The sequence below is a fragment of the Ambystoma mexicanum genome, chromosome 14 (assembly GCF_040938575.1).
Source record: "Ambystoma mexicanum isolate Mex_15411 chromosome 14, UKY_AmexF1_1, whole genome shotgun sequence".
NCBI classification, from domain to species: domain Eukaryota; kingdom Metazoa; phylum Chordata; class Amphibia; order Caudata; family Ambystomatidae; genus Ambystoma; species Ambystoma mexicanum.
In genome coordinates this window covers 41,374,665-41,394,356 of record NC_090940.1, presented here as the reverse complement: position 1 = coordinate 41,394,356, position 19,692 = coordinate 41,374,665, and the positions used below count along the sequence as shown (strand labels likewise).

The window sequence follows — 19,692 nt, the reverse complement described above, 5'->3', positions numbered from 1 at the left end:
AGTGCATGATGCAGCCGGAGAGCCATCTGGAAATGGAAGTCTTCGAGAGAGCCTTCCCTTGATTCACAGTCCCAAAGTTCACAAACAGCTGTCGCGTCTTCCGAAAACTCTGTGCGGTCCACGTAGAACTTCAGCGCTCTAGCTACATCCAGCGAGTGCAAAGTCCTCTCGGCCGGCGACGAAGGTGACGGGAAGAAAACTGGCAACACCAAGGGCTCGTTGAGGTAGAAATCCGACGGCACCTTGGAAATAAAGGATGGGTGTGTCCTCAGCACCACCCTCGTGTCATGAAAAGTCAAGTATGGAGGCTTGCAAGATAGGGCCTGGATCTCTCCCACTCATGCGGAGGTGATGGCCACGAGGAAAGCCGTCTTCCATGACAGGAACTTCAAAGGCGCCGAATGCATAGGCTCGAATGGGGCCCCCATGAGCTTGGTCAGCACCACATTAAGCTCCCACGCCGGGGCAGGAGCCTTCACCGGCGGGAATGATCGGAATAGTCCCTTCATAAATTCTTTCACCAGGCGATAAGACCACAAGGACCCCCGTCCCGTCGTCCTGGTATATCGGGAGATTGCAGCCAGATGTATTTTGATGGAGGCGTGAGCCAGTCCAGCTTTGGCCAGCAACAGTAGGTACGGCAGTACTTGAGGGGCCGTAATCCGCAGAGGGTTAATCTGTGCACGGCACCAGACAGAGAACCTCTTCCATTTATGTCCGTAGCACTTGAGAGTTGAGGACGCCCTGGCCTTTGCAAGAACCTCTCTGCAGTTGGCCGGGATATCGTACCCTCCAAACTCTAGTGCTGCAGGAGCCAGGCTTGCAAGTTCAGCGACTCCGGGTTGTGGTGAAGAATGGCGCCTCCTTCTCTGGAGAGAAGGTCTGCGTCCGTCGGCAGCTTGACTGGTGGGGACGTTGATAAGTCCAGAAGGTCTGGGAACCAGATCTGTCTCGGCCACGCCGGTGCGACGAGGATCATCCTGCACCGGGACCTCTTGAGCTGGTTGATGAGCCGGAGCAGCAACGGCAGCGGAGGGAACGCATAAAGAAATAGGCCGTCCCAGGGGAACGAGAAAGCATTGCCCATGCTCCTCGGCTGGGGGAACCTGCTGGCGAACCTCCGGCACTTGGAATTTGTCGCCGTCGCAAAGAGATCGATTTGGCGTTAGCCCATCATCGGAAGAGTCGATCCACTTGATCCTGGCGTAGTTCCCACTCATGGCACGAGCGCAGCTCCCTGCTGAGTGAGTCGGCGATCGTGTTTTTTATTCCTGCCAGATGAAGAAGAGGCACCAGAAACATCCCCTGGGCGACGGCCCAATGCCACAGATCCTGGGCTTCCATGGATAGGGTAGGGGACCTGGTTCCGCCCTGCTTCCGGATGTAGAACATCGTGGTGGTGTTGTCGGTGAAGATCCTCACCACCTTGCCCTTGAGGGACGGAAGAAGGGACCCGAGGGCCCAAAACACTGCACGGAGCTTCAAGATGTTGATGTGGAGAGACTTCTCCTCCAGGAGCCAAAGGCCGCTCGCGTGAAGATCTCCGGAGTGCACTCCCCAACCTTCCAGGGAGGCGTCCGTCGTCACCTGGTGAGCTGGGGTCTGAAAGTCCATGCCCGCCGACAGATGGGAGCGGGTACCCCAACACCGGATCGCCTGACGGAACGTCTCGTTGAGAGGGATCCGGTCCTCGAAGCTGCCTGTCAACTGGACCCAGCGGGCGTCGAGGAACTCTTGTAAGGGGCGCATCCGAAGCCTGCAAAGGCGCACCAGATAAATGCAGGAGGACATCTTCCCGAGGAGGGATTTGATAGATCTTACCCTGGCCATGTCCGTGGCCAGCAGACGCTGCACCTTGCCCAGAATGGTCCTGGTCCTTTCCTCCGACGGCGAGGCCAGCCGCGCCACTGTGTCGAGCTTGGCTCCCAGAAACAGGGCGACTTGCGACGGAACCAGGTGGGATTTTGGAAAGTTGATGGAGAATCCCAGGTCCCTGAGCAGCTGGACGGTCTTCGCAGTGTGCTCCACGGCAAGCTCCCTTGTTCTTGCCTGTATGAGACAGTCGTCCAGGTAGGGGTAGACGTGGATCCCCTGTAGGCGCAGCCACGCCGCCACCGGTGCGAGGCACTTGGTGAACACCCTGGGTGCCGACTTCAATCCGAACTGGAGGGCTTTCAACTGGTAGTGCCGCCCTTGGACCACGAACCTGAGGAACTTTCAGTGTCTTTTTAGAATGGGGATGTGGAAGTACGCATCCTCCAAGTCCGACGACAGGCAATCGCCCTCCTCCAGCTGACCCAGCACGTGCTGGAGGGTGACCATACAGAACTTTTGTGCCTTGATGTACTTGTTCAGTCGTCGTAGGTCCAGGATGGGGCGCCATCCTCCTGTCTTCTTTTTTACGAGGAAGTACCTTGAGTAAACTCCGGAGCCAAGAAGCCTCTTTGGGACGAGCTCGATGGCACCCTTCTTGAGCATCGCCCTTACTTCCAACAGTAGTTGAGGGACGTGATTTTCCTTCCTGGCCACGGGTGGAACGCGAGGGCACTTCTTCTGAAAATCGAGGGCGTGCCCTTGGGCCAGGGCGTCCAGCACCAAACGGTCGAAGGAGATGGACTCCCACACGCTGACGAACCTCGCCAGCTGGCCTCCCACCGGGGTGCTTCGGCGGGGGCCCGACCCCACGGTCGGTTCAATCTTGTTTGGAGGCCCCCTTGCCTCCTTGACCTCCCTGTCAATGACGACGGGCGCCACCTGACTTGCCGCGTCCCCTGTAGGCTTCATGGGACGAAGATCTTGCCGCTTGGCGGTACGTGGAGGAGCCACTGCCGGATCCCTTAGAGACACCTTGTCTGCCTCCGGAGCTCCGAAAGGACGGCCGTCGTCCTTGGAGCACTCCCAGTGCCCGGGCAGTCTGTGTCAGTCTTGATGGACTGAAGGGACTCAACCGCCTTCCCAAACAGGTTGTTCCCGTCGAAGGGCATGTCCAAAACCTTGGTTTGTGCGTCCTGGCGGAAATCTGTGGCCTTGAGCCATCCTCGCCTCAAGCAAACGCCGTTGCCCAACTGACGGAAACCGGTGTCAGCGATGTCAGCTGCCACCGTGATGGTGTGGTCCGAAGCAATCTCACCCTCCTGTAGGATTTCAAGGGCCTCAGCCCTTTTGGCGTCCGGAAGGAAGTCCAACAGAGGGGCGATTTTGAACCACAATTCCCTGTCGTAGTGGGCTACAATAGCCAGGCCGTTGGCCGCCTTGATAGTCGTTGCTGCGGATGAGATGATCCGCCGTCCCATCGTGTCCAACTTCCTGCCCTCGCCGTCCGGCGGGGAAGTTGATGTCGAGGCCGATGCCCCCCCCAGCATTCTTCTTTGCCGCCGCCGCCGAGACGACCGAATCCGGGGTAGGTTGTGCCCGAAGGCACAAGGGGCCAGCGTCGGGGACCTGGTACTTCTCGTACTGGTCCCTCTTTGCCGTCGCAGGGTTCTTGAGGAAGCCGAGCCCCTCATCCCAGATGTCATCAAGAAGCGGTACGGCGAGGACCTTCTTCCTTTTAGCCTCGCGCCGTTGGTAAAGGAACCCTTGCTTCTTCTCTTCTGGGCAGAGCTAGAAGAGCTCGGATGCCCTGGAAACCATGGCATGAAAGGATCCAATCTAGTCGGGCGGGGAAGCCCGAGCAGGGGGCGACGGGGGACACGTCCCGTTGTCGCCTCCGTCGTCATCTGTACCCGTCGTAGCCGTGTCGGGGACTTGTACTATCCCCGTGGGTAGTAGACCGGGGGAAGGCAGAGCAGGCCGCAGAGGTGGGAGAGGTGGCGTAAGATGCGTGGTCCTCTTATGCAGTGGACTTTCCGAAGATCCTGGCTCTGGTTCCCCCGTCGGGTCTGGCTCACGTACCTCTGTCGGCGGGGGAGGGGCAACCTTGTCCTCATCTCCCAACACAAGGACTGAATCGCTGACAAAATGGCTGCCGACGTGTCCTGCGGCGCCAGAAACGACGGGCGCGAGGGCTCTTGAGGAGCCTTGTCGGCGACCCCGTCGCTCTCGTCGTCGCCCTCGTCGGGATCCCTCCCGATGGGCTGGGCCTCTTCCACGACTTCGATGAGCTCTTCTTCAGAGGTCGTGTCCGTATCCACGATGGCCACCAGCCCCTCCCCCACCTTCTCCAACGAGGACTTCCTGGGGGTCTTCTCAATGGGCCTGAAAGACGACTCCCTCTGCGGTGGCAGGGAGACTCTGGGTCCTGAGGGCGCCTCCACAGGCTGAGCCAGGGCTGCGGCGACATCCTCAATCGAGGTCTTAGCAGGGTGAATTAAGGCCATTGTCACCTTCTGGACGCCTGGGGCCTTCACCTTGGGTGGAGGGTCCGAGCCTTGCTCCCCCTCTGCCGGAATCTTCGAGATCGACCGGGGATCCTCCAGAAGCTTCGCCGGGTTCTCGGACTTCTTCTTACCCGAGCCAGAGCGTTGGCTCGTGGTTGATGGCACCGGGGAGGATGCGCCCTGCCTGGCAGCCAAGGAGCCTGACCGTTCGGCGCTCCCGGTGCCCGCGGACTCGCGCTGCTTAGCCTTTTGTTGGGCCCCCGTCGCCGGGGCTTCCTCAGAGGACTTAGAAGACCGCTCGGACTTCTTCTCGCCTGACGGGCTCTTCCCTTCCAGCCAGTTGGCGAGACGGAGGTGGCGATCCTTCATGGTCCACTCCGACATGTTCCCACAAAACACGCAGTCCTTCTCCATGTGCGTCTTGTCCTCATGGAGACAGTAGAGGCATAACGAATGCTCGTCCTCCTTGAAAACATTCTGAAGCTGGCATCCAGAGCAGGTCCTGAACCGCTTCCCGGGCGTCGAGCTTCCTTTCTCCTGGGCCATGTCCGGGGTAGGCCTCGGAACTACTGGAATCCTCCAAAAGCGTAAATCTACGAAATCTTCACCCTTGAGGGGCGTAGAAAACTCTGAAACTGATCCCCGTTGATCGGATGTAGAAACGGTGGAGCTTGAGGCTCTATTTAACCGAAAAATGAGAAAAATCTCCTGAAAAAAAGCACGAAAACGCAGCAAAGCTCGAGAGCTACAGCACCAGGACTCCCAACACTTGAACGTGCGGTACAAATCTGAGGATGGCTGCCAGAGGAGGGGCTTAGGGAGAGGGCAGTCATTGGCTGGGGCCAGTGATTGGTTACTACCAAGAAAGACCGATCAAAAACGAAACTGATAATGATTTTTTTTCTATACCGAGGATTCCCGGCCTGACGACAGGGAATATTCATGAGCAGCCAGATCCCATGCTGGAGAAGCCCGATAACCTGGCCTTGACCCACCAAAGGTGACAAAGAGCCTCTGACCTCCAGAAGGTCTTGGTTCTGTCTAGGTAAAACTTTAGAGCACGCCTAACATCTAGACAGTGCAGTACCCTCTGAGCTTCGTCCTTCGGGTCCACAAAGAAATTGGGTAGCACCATCTCCTCAATCAGGTGAAATGAGGAGACTAGCTTAGGTAAAAAGGTGGGGGAGTTCTAAGCACCACCTTGTCCTTATGAAAGGCTGACACCACCAGTGCCTGGATTTCACTGACCCTGCATGCAGACGTAAGACCCACAAGGAGGGCCGTCTTAATGGCGAGTAGCCCGATGTCCACAGACACCATTGGCTCGAATCGTTTATGTGCCAAGGCACCCAACATAACGTTGCATTCCCATACAGGGTGTGGCTTCTTGATAGGCGGGTAGAGCCTGGGGAGGACCGCCAGATGTCTCAACAACTGGGTTGGAGGATGAGAAGAAATCTTCCTCCGAGTTCCGATAGCCGCCAGGTAAGTGCAGCATGCGTCTACTTGCACCCCTGAGTGTGCGAGCTGAGAAGGATAGCACGCCGTCCAACAAGCAGGTAAGCGGGTCAATTTCCGTTGACTCCGCCCAGTGACAAAACCTAGTCCACTTGCTTTTATACTGGGTCCTGGTAGCATCGCTCCTAGTCCCCTTTATGATATCTAGGTTAGTTTGTGACAGATGCAAATGCCTTAGTGTTCAGGAACCACACTGCAAGGGCTAACTTCTGGGTGCGGGGTGTATTACTGTGCCCCTGTACTGAGAGAGTAGGTGTGCTGGGAACAGCAGAAGGTGCACCGGGGACGGATCAGACAGGCTGAGTAGTTCCGAGAACCACAGCCTTGATGGCTACCACGGAGCTATCGGGATGATACGGAGGTGCCAGGCCTCCCTGATCTTTCAGACTACCCTGTGGAGCAGGGTAGTGGGAGGGAAGGCATACGGATTCATGTTGTTCCACTGGATCTGCATCGCGTCGCCCAGTGAGCCCCTGCCAGGACATGAACTGGGGGCACCTCCTGTTGGCCCAGGTGGCGAAGAGATCCACCCAAGGGTGACCCCACCTGTTGAAGATCCCCTGAAGGACCTGTTCGTCCAAATGCCATCTGAGGTTGTCCCCACCCAGCCTGCTAAACCTGAATGCCTACAATTTGGACTCCCCGGGAGGTGCATTGCTGCCAAGTGTATGCTGTTTACCAGAGCCCACACCCAAATGTTGACTGCTAGAGCACAGAGGGGAGGAGACCTGGTGTCTCCTGCTTGTTTATGTACTGCTTGTTGATGTAATGCATGCTGGTGGAGCTGTCCATTTGAATGAGGAGCGCCTTGCCACTGATCGGGCCATACCCCATTGACACTGGCTGTCCAAGGTAGCTCCCCAGCACTCTAGGGATGAGTCTGTAGTGATGGTGACCTGAGGTGCTGGAGGACAGAAGGGCCTGCCTATCCGCAGGATGTTGTCCGTGCTCCACCTGACCAGGTCCTGGTGAAGATGTGGGATGCTGACCTGCTTCGCCTGGGAACCCCTCTCCTGACTCCAAGAGGCTGCGAAGTGCAACTGCAGTCGCCTCATTTTGAGCCTCTTATGCAGCACTGCCAGGAGACCGGACGCCATGATGCACAAGAGGTGCTGGTACCACCATGCAGAAGTCACTGCTCTGAGAAAATGCCCCTTGGCCCTCTTGATGGCTGCAATCTTTTCCGCTGAGGGGAAAATCCTCTCAGAGCTCGTATACCAGTTGAAGCCCAAGAAGGTTAGACTCTGCGTGGGCGCCAACTGTGACTTCTTGAGATTGATGGAAAATCCCAGCTCGTGTAGTGTATCCATGAGGGCATAGTCTGTGTGCTGGACTGCCTCTGGAGACCTTGCCCTGACAAGCCAGTCATCTATATATGGGTAGATGTGATGTCCCTGCACACTGAGTAGGACTGCAACAGCGTTCATCTGTCTTGTAAAGACTCTGGGGGCCAAACTGATGCTAAAGGGTAGAACCTTTTATTGGAAGTGAAGACCCATGATTCCTGAACCTCTGAAAGGACCAATGGGGGTTGCCAGATCCGGACATGTAGGTAGGCCGCCGTCACATCCAGCGAGCACATGCTGTCTCCCGCACACAATAGCTCTGCTATTAGCACTGGGGTAACAATATTGAACATTTGTATAGGAAGGGAAAGGTTCAAGGTGGAAAGGTCAAACACAACTCTCATGCCTGCCTGGTTCTTTTTGTGTTGAGGGCAAAAATCCATTAATAGAAGCCCAGACCCCGCTGAGAGGCTGGGACTATCTCCACTGCCTGACTCTCTATGGGCAAGTGTATTCCGCCAACAGAGTTGCTGTACCAATCTGTGGGATAGAAGGAGAGGAGAAGGGATAGGGAGCCAGAAGCCCGTGGATACTATAGAGAGGATCCATGGGTCTGTGAACCTTGTCTGCCAGCGGTGAGCGTGAAGAGCAAGCCACTCCCCCACCCCCTCAACCCTACTGCAAACTCATGGATCCGGATGGGCGTGTCAATATTTCTTGCCCGCTGGGGCTGAGTAGGGGGACTGGAAAAAGCCCTTGTGAGTCGCCTTGTTCTGCTTGCGCCTGTGCTGGCACAGGGATCTGTCTGGTTGTCTCTCTTGGAAGCCCCTGAAGCCTCTGAAGGACCGACCCTTGTCAGAGCGCTGGTGCGCTTGGCTGGATGTCTTACGGGTCGACTTGGTGAGGATCGATAAGGACTTAACAGTCTGCGAGCTATTCTTTTTCTTATCAAGTTCCTGTTCTGTGGAATGGAACAGATCACCCCCCCTAAAAACGAAGGTCCGGTATGCGCAGCTGGACATCTGGTTTGAACTTAGTCACCCTTAGTCAAGCCGTCCTTCTCGTGTTGGTACTATTACAGATGGCACGAACTGAGGTATCAACGTGAGCCACTGTGGACTCAATGTCCTGCGCCACTATTTTGGCTTCAGCCAGACCAGCCTTGAAGCAAGCCTGGCTCTGTATAGGGAGTTCAGGAAGAAAGTCAGCGATCTCTGGCCATAGCCTCTGGTTGACTGCCGCCAGCATGGAATCCGCGTTGGACTGGCGCAGAAGGAGAGTGGTGTTGGACTAGACCTTCCCAAATGCCTCAAAGATCTTCTCTTCCATGCCCAGGAGTGTCAAGGCTGAAGTTGCTGAGGGTGCTTGAGGCTTAGCGTACAGTGATGCAGCCGCCATCACCAAGGCGTGTGGTTGGGGTGCGCCGACAGCAAGAGGGGGGGGGGCACCTTCCATTTGCCTAAACTTCGCTTCGAGATGCCAATTGGTAGACTGGGTCGAGTGTGGCTCGAGCCATCCTTTTTTGGCGAGAGCCACTACGTTTTTCTGCAGCAGTATTCCTGTTCTAGCCGTGGGGCGTAGAATGAGAACCTCTGCCAATACCCCTATCTATGGTAGTTCCACCTGTGGCTGTGGGATTCCCAAAGACTCAGCCTGGCCCGCCAGACATTCATGAAAGGCATTGGCTGATGGAGTGTTGGGTCCTCCTCCTCATCTGTGTCCATAGTTGTGTCTTGCTGGTCCGGTAGAGCCGGAGGGGTGCTGAGCGCAGGAAGCTGTGGTGTACTGATTATCAGTGTGGTCTGGGCTGCCGTGACTGGTACAGGCATGGGAGCCAGGGTTGTAGTGACTGGTGCCTGTGGCTGCACTGGACCCAGAGGCTGCGTGGTTGTGGGGGATAGCGGCTGCACAGGAAGAAGCATGTCCCTGATCACATCCCTGAGGATGGTACCCAGCTGTGGCAACTTCACGAGTGTAAGGAACTTCTCAAAGAACCTGTCTTCACAGGCCGGAGGAGTGCCTGATGCAATAGGCATAGGGGCGGGCCCTGAGGTTGCTGAGACCTAGGCACGCCATGTCTCGCTATATGGGGCAAGGTGCATCTGCCCTGCAAACCGGATGGTTTTTGTGGACCAAGTGACAGGCTTCGACCAGTCCCACCTAAAAACTCGCTCCCCTGCCTGTTCCTCAAAGGGAGACAGCATCTGAAACGCCATTTTGTCTGGGCCAGCGGCCATTTTGTTTTGCTGAATGCCACGTCCCTGCGTCATTCTTCTCGCTTCGCTGGGACCGGCTTCCTCCAGTACATGGAGCGGTGGAGATTGAGGCCTAACCTACCTCAGGTCGGGGCCTGGTAGACGGAGTGCCCTCGGCTGTGGGACCGAAAGTGCTGCGTAAAGGCGCCCTTCTCAGACATGAGTCCGGTGTAAAGGCGCAGCCCCTCGGGTTGTGACCAGATAATAGAACCTTGGTCGACGGTACTGGAGCAGCCTTTGTGCCTGCGCTGGTCGTAGGACCGGTTAGATCTCTCCCGCTAGTGCGCTTCCTTGGGAAGGAGTCACCTTTGTGGGGCGCAGAGAGCAGTGGGCCTGGTCTTCTGTCTCACAAATGCTTTGAGGCCATCTGGAGGTGACCTTCTGAAGAGCACCCGCCACCTGGCTCGTCTGTTCTTGAGAATGTGCGGCATCAGAGCATCGCATGCGGTACAGCCATCCCCGCGGAGGCACAGGGTGTGGGGGGTCAGAGGTTGGGAAGAGACCATCACAGGCTGAACACCCGCAGAAGCCTGCCGTCGTCATGGGCCAGGGGGAGCGTGGCACCGGAGGGCAAATCGGTATCTAACAATTGAAAAAAGAAAGAAGACAAAAGTACTTCTCTGGGGAATTACTAGGCCAGAGGTCTAACCCAGGAGTGCTGGTGAAAGCGGTTCGTTCCAGTCAATGCGAAAAAGAGGACTGAGGAGTGCCGCTGGTGGGCTGAGTGAGGGAGCGCATTCTCCCACGGCTGCACCCTAGTGCGCATCTAAATTTAAGGGGGAAGTTCATTTTTCTGGTGAAAAAGGTTCCGTCTACCAGCCCTAGCGAGGGACAGACAGTATGGAGCAAAGTGGATGGCCTGTAAGAGTACGTCTTCTGAAGCATGGTTTCAGCTGGACCCTTGTGGGCATCCTTCTAGGCCTACAGTGACTCATTGCCGCTCTGAGTGGTCACCTCTTCCAAGTCAGGGACCAAGAAACAGATAAGTCTGTGTGACAACCATCGCTTCTCCGAAGCCTGTGCTCATGAAAATAGTCTGCTGGGTGTCCCGGCTCAAGAAGCTGGCTGTCTGCTCCCACCAAAAGTTCTTTCTTCAGCCTCTAGGCCAAGAAAACGAACAGGAGCTGCTGTCGCCTCACCTTGGAGACCCACTGCTGACACTGTTCTTCATCAGGAAAGGTACTGCCTCGCTCCTAGGTGCCTGCTGCGTTGATCTGAGCTTCCCGAGACAGACACTTTGGGGAGGACAACCCAATAGTGTTCTCCTAAGCTTAAGTACATCGGTCCACTGGGCTACAATCCTCAGAGTCTATCTAACATCCCTGAACCCTCTTAATACTAAAGCTTTTACATACCTGCAACAGTGAAGCATCCGGCTGAACTTCTAATTTTGACAGTTTCTGCCTTCCTTTGTTTTACAGCCTACGGGCACTGGTTCTCCAGTGCCCCCATCTGACTCAGACGTCATCCCCATATAAGATTTGTTCTTTTATAAAGTATAGGCTGCTTAAAAATGACCTTCCAGGATCCTTGTTGCATTACATTGAATGTTGGTAAAGGAATGATGTACTAACTTGAATGCTACTCTGACTACCCTTTTATCATCTAAAGTCTACCAGTGGAAAGAGTAATGCTCAAGCAATGCCTTATTGTATATATGTGACTATGTTCACTTACCAGAGGGGGGTGGGGGGGGAAGAGAGAGAAATCAGCCCATATTTAGTCTTGTCCTTATCGAGCTTCGAACAACAACAAGACCCAAAGCCTTTCTTAGAAGCCGGAAGCCTCTCTACAGTGCTCATTGCCAGGTGATTATGAATTAATTACTCAAGGGAAAGCACAATATTATTTAAAAAAACGGAGGACAAGCAGTAGATGAGGCTGCCAGCAACAGTACTCAGAGGAAGCAGCCAAAATAGCCCACACATTGTGATACTCTTACAGGAATCCTTGTTGAAAGTCACTCTTCCCTCTCAATCCCCCCCCCTTTTCCAACAGAAGTGGAGGGAGTCATATTGCACATAATTATTTGGGGTTGGGATCTCACAAGGGAAAGAAGACCGTAGAGTGGTGTCGTTTGAAAGAGGAGCCACCAGAGGAATGCTCCGGCTGATGCCTGCACTCCTGGCTCCTCTGCTGGAATAATCAATAGCTTGACGGGCCAACAGTGATCCGCTATTTGAGATGTGAACATAATGTCTTAGTGAGACCATGAATCCTCTTATTTAGGACCTCATTAGTGGGATGAAACAAAATGCCATCAAACTGAAGGCCAATGACCACCTTTACTTCTGAAGTTTGGTGCTTTGCCGCCATAAATGCCTATAAGCACCCAACCTGATGCACAGGCATCAGGAGGCTGCATTAATTCTACTAGCAGCCACCCTCAAGTGTGTTTCGCAGCCACTGGTCATCCCATCCCACCAGCCAAGGTCTGGCCATTTTTTTAATATCTGGCTGGAAGCTAGTGAATTCTCCAATAAAAGTTACAGCGAAGACGAGTGGGTGCGAGAGCACAAGCAAAATTGAGGCAGGAGATATGGAGTCCACATTTCACACTAGGGAATGTCCTCTTCTTCATAGTTATAGTAAACCTCAAAGCACCCCATTCTTTGGATGAGGAGGGTAGGAGGGCCATTAAGATTGCACCGAAAAAGTCAACCTCTGGTGGCGCACACACACCAACACTTCAGGTCTCCCATTTAGGCGAGACCAGGACAATAAATCAGCCTTGTGGGTGCTTGACTGAAACAGAAATGTGCCTCACCTTGGACAAGTCGCTGCAGGTGTAATGAGCTAGCAGGTTAAATGTTTCTTCCCCGAGGTGAGGTATGTGTAAAGAATGTGGGGGGAGAGCATCACAAAGCAAATAGGAGCCATGTGAATTCTGGCCCAAAACACTAAATTCAGAGGTGCTGCAGGTCAACAATGGAAAAACAACTATGCAGGAATAACGGCAGCGGAGGTCCCCCGTCACAAGACAAGGGCTTAGAATTAAACCTGCAAAAATAATGAAAAATAAAAGCAACTGGCTAGAATATGTGCACAGACTAGTGTTAAGTCTCCACCCATGCTGACAATGGCACTAGTAGTTAATAGTCGAGGAGCACATGAGGGGAATAGCCAGCACTACAGTGATCCCAAATACGCTGCCATTCCTTTCTTTCTACACTTTGCTGAGCAGTGTGCTGTAGGTCAGTCCTCATTGGGAAGAATAGCAGAAAGGGGACAGTATGCAGGATAAATTAATAGAGAATAACATGTTATTCCTGAAAAAAACTTGATGTCTACTAACAATTTTGTATTTAACCAACGTGATTTCTTTAGAGCTAGAAAGACAAAATAATAAAATAATTGGCTAAAAAGGTAGTATTCTATACCTACAGTATCAGACTGCATATGCACCTGAATTGTTCTCATTAACACAGCCCGCGATAGGGATCTCTCAGTCTATTGACTGTTAACACTTGCCCCAGGGGATTCTACTAAAACTGGCAAGCACTAGGAGACTGCCGAGGAAGCAGTTTTGGACGCTCTCAGGGCACTGGGTGAAGGCCACCTGCACCTCAATCTTTGATCGCCATGACCTAAACCTGTTTGGACAATAGGGTATTCTCAACCGGATGCGCGTCAGAAGGCACCTGCCCCACAGCCTTCACCCGACCCGAGGACGACACTGGATATCGCCAGACTAGACTGACTGACCCAGAAGGAACAAGTTACTTACCTGTAACTGTTGTTCTCCAGCATGGGTCTGGCATGGATTCACATGCTCATGAATATTGCCCGTCAGGCCGTGAATCCTCGGTAAAGAAAAAATCAGAATCAGTTTCGTTTCGGATCTGGCTTTCTTAATAGTAACCATCTCTGGGTCATACTGCCCCCAGCCAATGACTGCCCTGTCCCCAAGCCCCTCTCCTGGCAGCCATCCTCAGATTTGGTAGCACGTAAAGTAGCAGTACAACCAAGTGAAGAGCCGCAGAGGGGAATGAGGGAGGGTTCGCATGTGAATCCATGCCAGACCCATGCTGGAGAACAACAGTTACAGGTAAGTAACTTGTTCCTTCTCCAGCATGGGGTCTGGCATGGATTCACATGCTCATGAATATAAGAATACATAGCAGTACACACATGCACAACCACGGGAGGTGGCAAAGGCTCAACATTAAGCATTACATACACTCAACAATAAGCAACTCTTACCTCCTCACCAGGCCCACCTTCAGGCGAACAGGTTGCGCAGCACTGCTTGGCTGACTCTGGACTACTCCCTGTAATCCCGGTCGACGCAGTACAATCTCGTGAAGGTGTGCATAGACCTCCACGTAGCAGCCCTGCAGATGTCCAGCAGGGGCACACCAGACAAGAACGCCGTGGTAACAGCGATCGCTCTGGTCGAATGGGCTCTCGGACGGCCGGGCAACTGTCGGTTTGCCAACTGGTGACAGAGCATGATGCAGCCGGAGAGCCATCTTAAAATGGAAGCCTTCGAGAGGGCCTTCCCTTGGTTCACAGGTCCAAAGTTCACAAACAGCTGTGACGTCTTCCGAAAACTCTTTGTGCGGTCCACGTAGAACTTAAGCGCTCTAGCTACATCCAGCGAGTGCAAAGTGCTCTTGGCCGGCGACTAAGGCGACGGGAAGAAAACTGGTAACACCAAGGGCTCGTTGAGATGGAAGTCCGACAGCACCTTGGGCATAAAGGAGGGGTGCGTCCTCAGCACCACCCTCGTGTTGTGAAAAAGTCAAGTATGGAGGCTTGCAGGATAGGGCCTGGATCTCTCCCACTTGTCGTGCGGAGGTGATGGCCACAAGAAATGCTGTTTTCCACGACAGGAACTTCAACGGCGCCGAATGCAGAGGCTCGAATGGCGCCCCCATGAGCCCAGTCAGCACCACGTTGAGCTCCCACGCCGGGGCAGGGGCCTTCACCGGCGGGAACGATCGGAACAGTCCCTTCATAAATTCCTTCACCAGACGATGAGAACACAAGGATGGCCGTCCTGTAGTTCTGGTGTATCGGGAGATTGCAGCCAGATGTATCTTAATGGAGGCATGAGCTAGTCCAGCCTTGGCCAGCAACAGTAGGTACGGCAGCACGAGAGGCCGTAATCCGTAGAGGGTTAATCATCTGTGCACAGCACCAGATAGAGAACCTCTTCCACATATGTCCGTAGCACTTGAGAGTTGAGGATGTCCTGGCCTTTGCAAGAACCTCTCTGCAGTCCGCCGGGATATCGTACTTTCCAAACTCTAGCGCTGCAGGAGCCAGGCCTGCAAGTTCAGCGACTCCGGGTCGTGATGAAGGATGGCGCCTCCTTCTCTGGAGAGAAGATCTGCATCCGTCGGCAGCTTGACTGGTGGGGACGCTGACAAGTCCAGAAGGTCCGGGAACCAGATCGGTCTCGGCCACGCTGTTGCAACAAGAATCATCCTGCACCGGGACCTCTTGAGTTGGTTGATGAACCGGAGCAGCAACGGAGGGAACGTATATAGGAACAGGCCGTCCCAGGGGAAAGAGAAAGCATCGCCCATGCTCCTCGGCTGGCGAAGCCTGCTGGCGAACCTCTGGCACTTGGAGTTTGTCACCGTCACGAACAGGTCGATCTGGAGTTTGTCCCATCGCTGGAGGAGTCGATCCACTTGATCCTGACGCAGTTCCCACTCGTGGCACGAGCGCAGCTCCCTGGTGAGTGAGTCGGCGATGGTGTTTATCCCTGCCAGATGAAAGGGTACCAGGAACATCCCCTGGTCAATGGCCCAGTGCCACAGATCCTGGGCTTCCTTGGACAGAGCTGGGGATCTGGTTCCTCCATGTTTTCGGATGTAGAACATCCTGGTGGTGTCGTCGGTGAAGATCCATACCATCTTGCCCTTGAGGGATGGAAGAAAGGACCTGAGGGTCCAGAACACTGCACGGAGCTCCAGGATGTTGATGTGGAGCGGCTTCTCCTCCCGGAGCCACAGGCCTCTCGCATGAAGATCTCTGGTGTGCGCTCCCCACCTTTCCAAGGAGGCATCCGTCGTCACCTGGTGAGCTGGGGTCTGAAAGTCTCTGCCCGCCGTCAGATGGTCGCGGGTGCCCCACCACCGGATCGCTTGTCAGAAAGTCTCATTGAGAGGGATCCTGTCCTCGAAGCTGCCCATCGCCTGAATCCAGCATGCGTCGAGGAACTCCTGTAGCGGACGCATCCGAAGCCTGCACAGGCGCACCAGATATATGCAAGAGGAGGACATCCCCAGGAGCGACTTGATGGACCTCACCCTGGCCACGTCCATGGCCAACAGACACTGCACCATGCCCAGGATGCCCTTTGTTCTTTCCTCCGACGGCGAGGCCAGTCGCGCCACTGTATCAAGCTCGGTTCCCAGAAACAGTGCAACCTGTGACGGGACCATGTGGGATTTGGGGAAGTTGATGGAGAATCCCAGGTCTGTGAGCAGCTGGACGGTCTTCGCTGTGTGTTTGACGGCAAGCTCCCTTGTCCTTGCTCGGATGAGCCAATCGTCCAGGTAGGGGTAGAAGTGGATCCCCTGCAGGCGCAGCCGCACCGCCACTGGTGCTAGGCACTTGGTGAATACCCTAGGCGCTGACCTCAATCCGAACGGGACGGCCTTGAACTGGTAGTGCCGTCCTTGGACCACAAACCTGAGGAACTTTCGGTGTCCTTTTAGAATGGGGATGTGGAAGTATGCATCTTCCAAATCCAACAACGATAGGAAGTCGCCTTCCTCCAGCTTTCCCAGCACGTGCTGGAGGGTGACCATCCGGAACTTCTGTGCCTTTATGTATTTGTTTAGTCGACGCAGGTCCAGAATGGGGCGCCATCCTCCTGTTTTCTTTTTGACGAGGAAGTATCTTGAGTATACTCCGGAGCCTCTTTGGGACGAGCTCGATGGCCCCTTTCTTGAGCATCCCCCCCTTACCTCCAACAGCAGTTGAGGGACGTGGTTTTCCTTCCTGGCCTCAGGTGGAATGCGGGGGCACTTCAGAAATTCGAGTGCGTGTCCCTAGGCCAGGGCATCTAGCACCCAACGGTCGGTGGAGATGGACTCCCACACGCTGACTAACTTCGCCAGCCGGCCTCCCACCGGGTTGCTTTGGTGGGGGCCCAACGCCACGGTCGGTTCAGTCTTGCTTGGAGGCCGCCTTGCCGCCTTTGCCTCCCTGGCGACGACGGCGAGATCCACCCGACTTGCCTCGTCCCCTGTAGGCTTCTTGTGACGAGGACGTGGCCGCCTGGCGGTATGTAGAGGAGCCACCGCCGAATCCCTTGGAGGCACCTTGCTTGCCTCCGGAGTTCCGAAAAGAGGGCTGTCGTTGCTGGAGAATTCCTAGGGCCCGAGCCGTCTCCATGTCAGTCTTGATGGCTTGGAGGGACTCATCCACTAATTTCCCAAACAGATTGTTCCTTTCGAAGGTCATGTCCAAAACCTTGGCTTGTACGTCCTGGCGGAAATCCGTCGCCTTGAGCCACCCTCACCGTCTAAGGCAAACGCTGTTGCCCAACGGGCGGAAACCGGTGTCGGCAATGTCCGTGGCCACGGTTATGGCGTGGTCCGACGCTACCTCACCTTCCTGCAAGATCTCCAGGGCCTCTGCCCTCTTGTCGTCCGGTAGGAAGTCAAACAGAGGGGCGATTTTGTACCACAATTCCCTGTCGTAGCGGGCCACGATCGCAAGGGCGTTGGCCGCCTTAATCGTTGTCGCCGCCGACGAGATGACTCGTCATCCCATTGCATCCAGCTTCTTTCCTTCGCCGTCCGGCGAGGAAGTGGACGCTGAGGCCGATGCCACCCCCGCTTTCTACTTGGCCGCCGCTGAGACGACCGAATCAGGAGTAGGTTGCGCACTAAGGCATAAGGGGGCAGCGTCTGTCCCTCTTCGCAGGCGTCGTGGACGGGTTCTTGAGAAGGGCGAGTCCCTCGTCCCAGATGTCATCCAGCAGAGGCACCGCGAGGACAGTCTTCCTCTTGGCCTCGCGCCGTTGGTAAAGGAAACCCTCCTCCTGCTCTTCGGGGCTGAGCTGGAAAAGCTTGGATGCCCTGGCAATCATAGCATGGAATGAACCTGTCGGGCGGGGAGGCCCGAGTAGGAGGTGATGGGAGATCCGGCCCGTCACCACCGTCATCCGCCTCCGTCGTGGCCGTTCCCGTGTCGTCCCCAGGGACGGGGGACTGGGGCAAAGGCTGAGCAGGCCGTGAGGGCCGAAAAGGCGGTGGTGGATGAGTCCTTCTCCTCTTGTTCGGAGGGCTTTCCAACGGGCCAGGCTCCGGTTCGTCCGTCAGGGGTAGCGGCAATCTCGTCCTTATCTCCGTACAAAAGGGTCGGATTGCCATCAAAATGGCCTCTGAGTTGTCCTGCGGCTGGGGATGCAACGGGCGTGACGGTTGCTCCCTTGGAACCTCGTCGCCGCCACCGTCACTCTCGTCCTCTTCGTCGGGATCCCTCCCGTGGGACCGGCCTCCTCAACACTCTTGTCGAGGCCCTCCAAGACTTCAACCAGCTCCTCCTCTGAGGCTGTGGCTGTATCCATAATGGCCACCACACCCCCCCCCTTTTTCCGCCGGGGTCTTCACAGGGGTTTTTTCCTCGATGGGCTGGAAAGAGGATTCCCTCCGCGGTGACAGGGAAACTCTGGGCCCGAGGTCGCCTCCACTGGGGTACCCTCCACAGGCTGCGCCAGGGCCGCCGCAACTTCCTCGATAGAGGCCTTAGCCGGATGAGTCAAGGCCTTCACCACCTTCTGCGTGCTTGCGGTCTTCACCTTGGCGGGAGGGTCACCGCCTCGCTCCCCCTCGGCTGGATCCTTCGAGATAGACTGGGGCCTCTCCAGAAGCTTAGCCGGGTTCTCGGACTTTGTCTTCCACGAGCCAGAGCGTTGGCTCGTGGTTGATGGCGCAGGTGAGGATGCGCCCTGCCTGGCAGCCGAGGAGCCCAACCGTTCGGCGCTCCTGGTGCCCGCGGACTCGCAGTGCTTTGCCTTCTGTTGGGCCCCCGTCACCGGGGTGCCCTCACAGGACTTAGAAGAGTGCTCAGACTACTTCTTCTCACCTGACGGGCTCTTGCCTTCCAGCCAGTTTGAGAGACAGAGATGGCGATCCTCCATGGTCCGTTCCGACATGTTCATGCAAAACGCACAGTCCTTCTCCACGTGTGTTTTGTCTTTGTGAAGGCAGTAGAGGCATTTCGAATGCTCGTCCTCCTTTAACACATTCTGTAGCTGGCATCCAGGGCAAATCCTGAACAGATTTTCGGGTGTCAAGCTTCCTTTCTCCTGGGCCATGTCCACGAGGTAGGCCTCAGAAACTTCTGGAATCCTCCAAGAAGCATAATTCGACGAAAACTTCGCCGTTGAGGGGCGTAGAAAAATCCAAAACGGGTCCCGTTGATCGGAAGAAACGGTGGAGCTTGAGGCTTGATTTAACCGAAAAATTAGAAAATCTTTGAATAAGTGCGAAAACGCAGTAAAAGCTCGAGGACTCCCAACACTTGACCGTGCGGTAAAAATCTGAGGATGGCTGCCAGGAGAGGGGCTTAGGGAAAGGGCAGTCATTGGCTGGGGGCAGTATGACCCAGAGATCAATGATTGGTTACTACTAAGAAAGACAGATCAGAAACTAAACTGATACTGATTTTTTCTTTACCGAGGATTCCCGGCTTGACGACGGAATATTCATGAGCATGTGAATCCATGCCAGACCCCATGCTGGAGAATAGACAGAAACTGAAGACCGTCTCCGATTATTTACAAAGTGGTCCATTGTGCTGTAAGGAGGGGAGGGGCGGGGGGATACATAAACAGGTGTACAAACATAAGGGGGCAATACAATGAGAGAATATAGGGAAAGTAGAACTGGAGGCAGATGGGTTATTAGTTTGGTCAGTGGGGTGATAGGATGCTGTCAGCATATGATGGTTGCAACCACTTAATAAATGTAGTCTTGCTTGGTCCACCTCTGATACAACCTTTTGTCTGATTTTTACATTCATAAGTATTTGTAGATGAAGTTTCCATGGAGAAGAGCAGAATGCTACTGAGGGATTGCAAAGAGAAAATCAGACTGGGGAGTAGAGCAAGCTATGAAGAAACAAAAAACACTGCGCTGGGCTAAGATGGCGATCATATAAACTTGGAAACATCTAAAAGTATTAACATTGTATCTGCAGAGGTAAAATGACTTTACTTTATGCTTTTTATTTACGGGATGCTTGTCTTTCCCGTCTCGAAGGTCCTCAATCATATCCCCCTCGTCCTCTTCATCACTGTCATCAGCGTCTTCAATAAAATTAAAAACATCTGCCGAATGCCTA

At 54.7% G+C, this 19,692-nt stretch overlaps 1 protein-coding gene across 3 annotated transcripts in view; it reads right to left on the bottom strand.

The window, feature by feature from the left end:
• STRN3 (striatin 3) overlaps nucleotides 1–19,692 on the bottom strand; it is a 1,674,795-nt gene that overhangs the window by 920,815 nt on the left and 734,288 nt on the right. For 2 of the 3 annotated variants that reach the window (XM_069638486.1, XM_069638489.1), the window contains exon 6: nucleotides 19,566–19,689. In XM_069638486.1, coding sequence (XP_069494587.1) covers nucleotides 19,566–19,689 — 124 coding nt within the window. The remainder of the gene's footprint in view (nucleotides 1–19,565; nucleotides 19,690–19,692) is intronic. The other variant, XM_069638488.1, reaches the window with a different exon arrangement.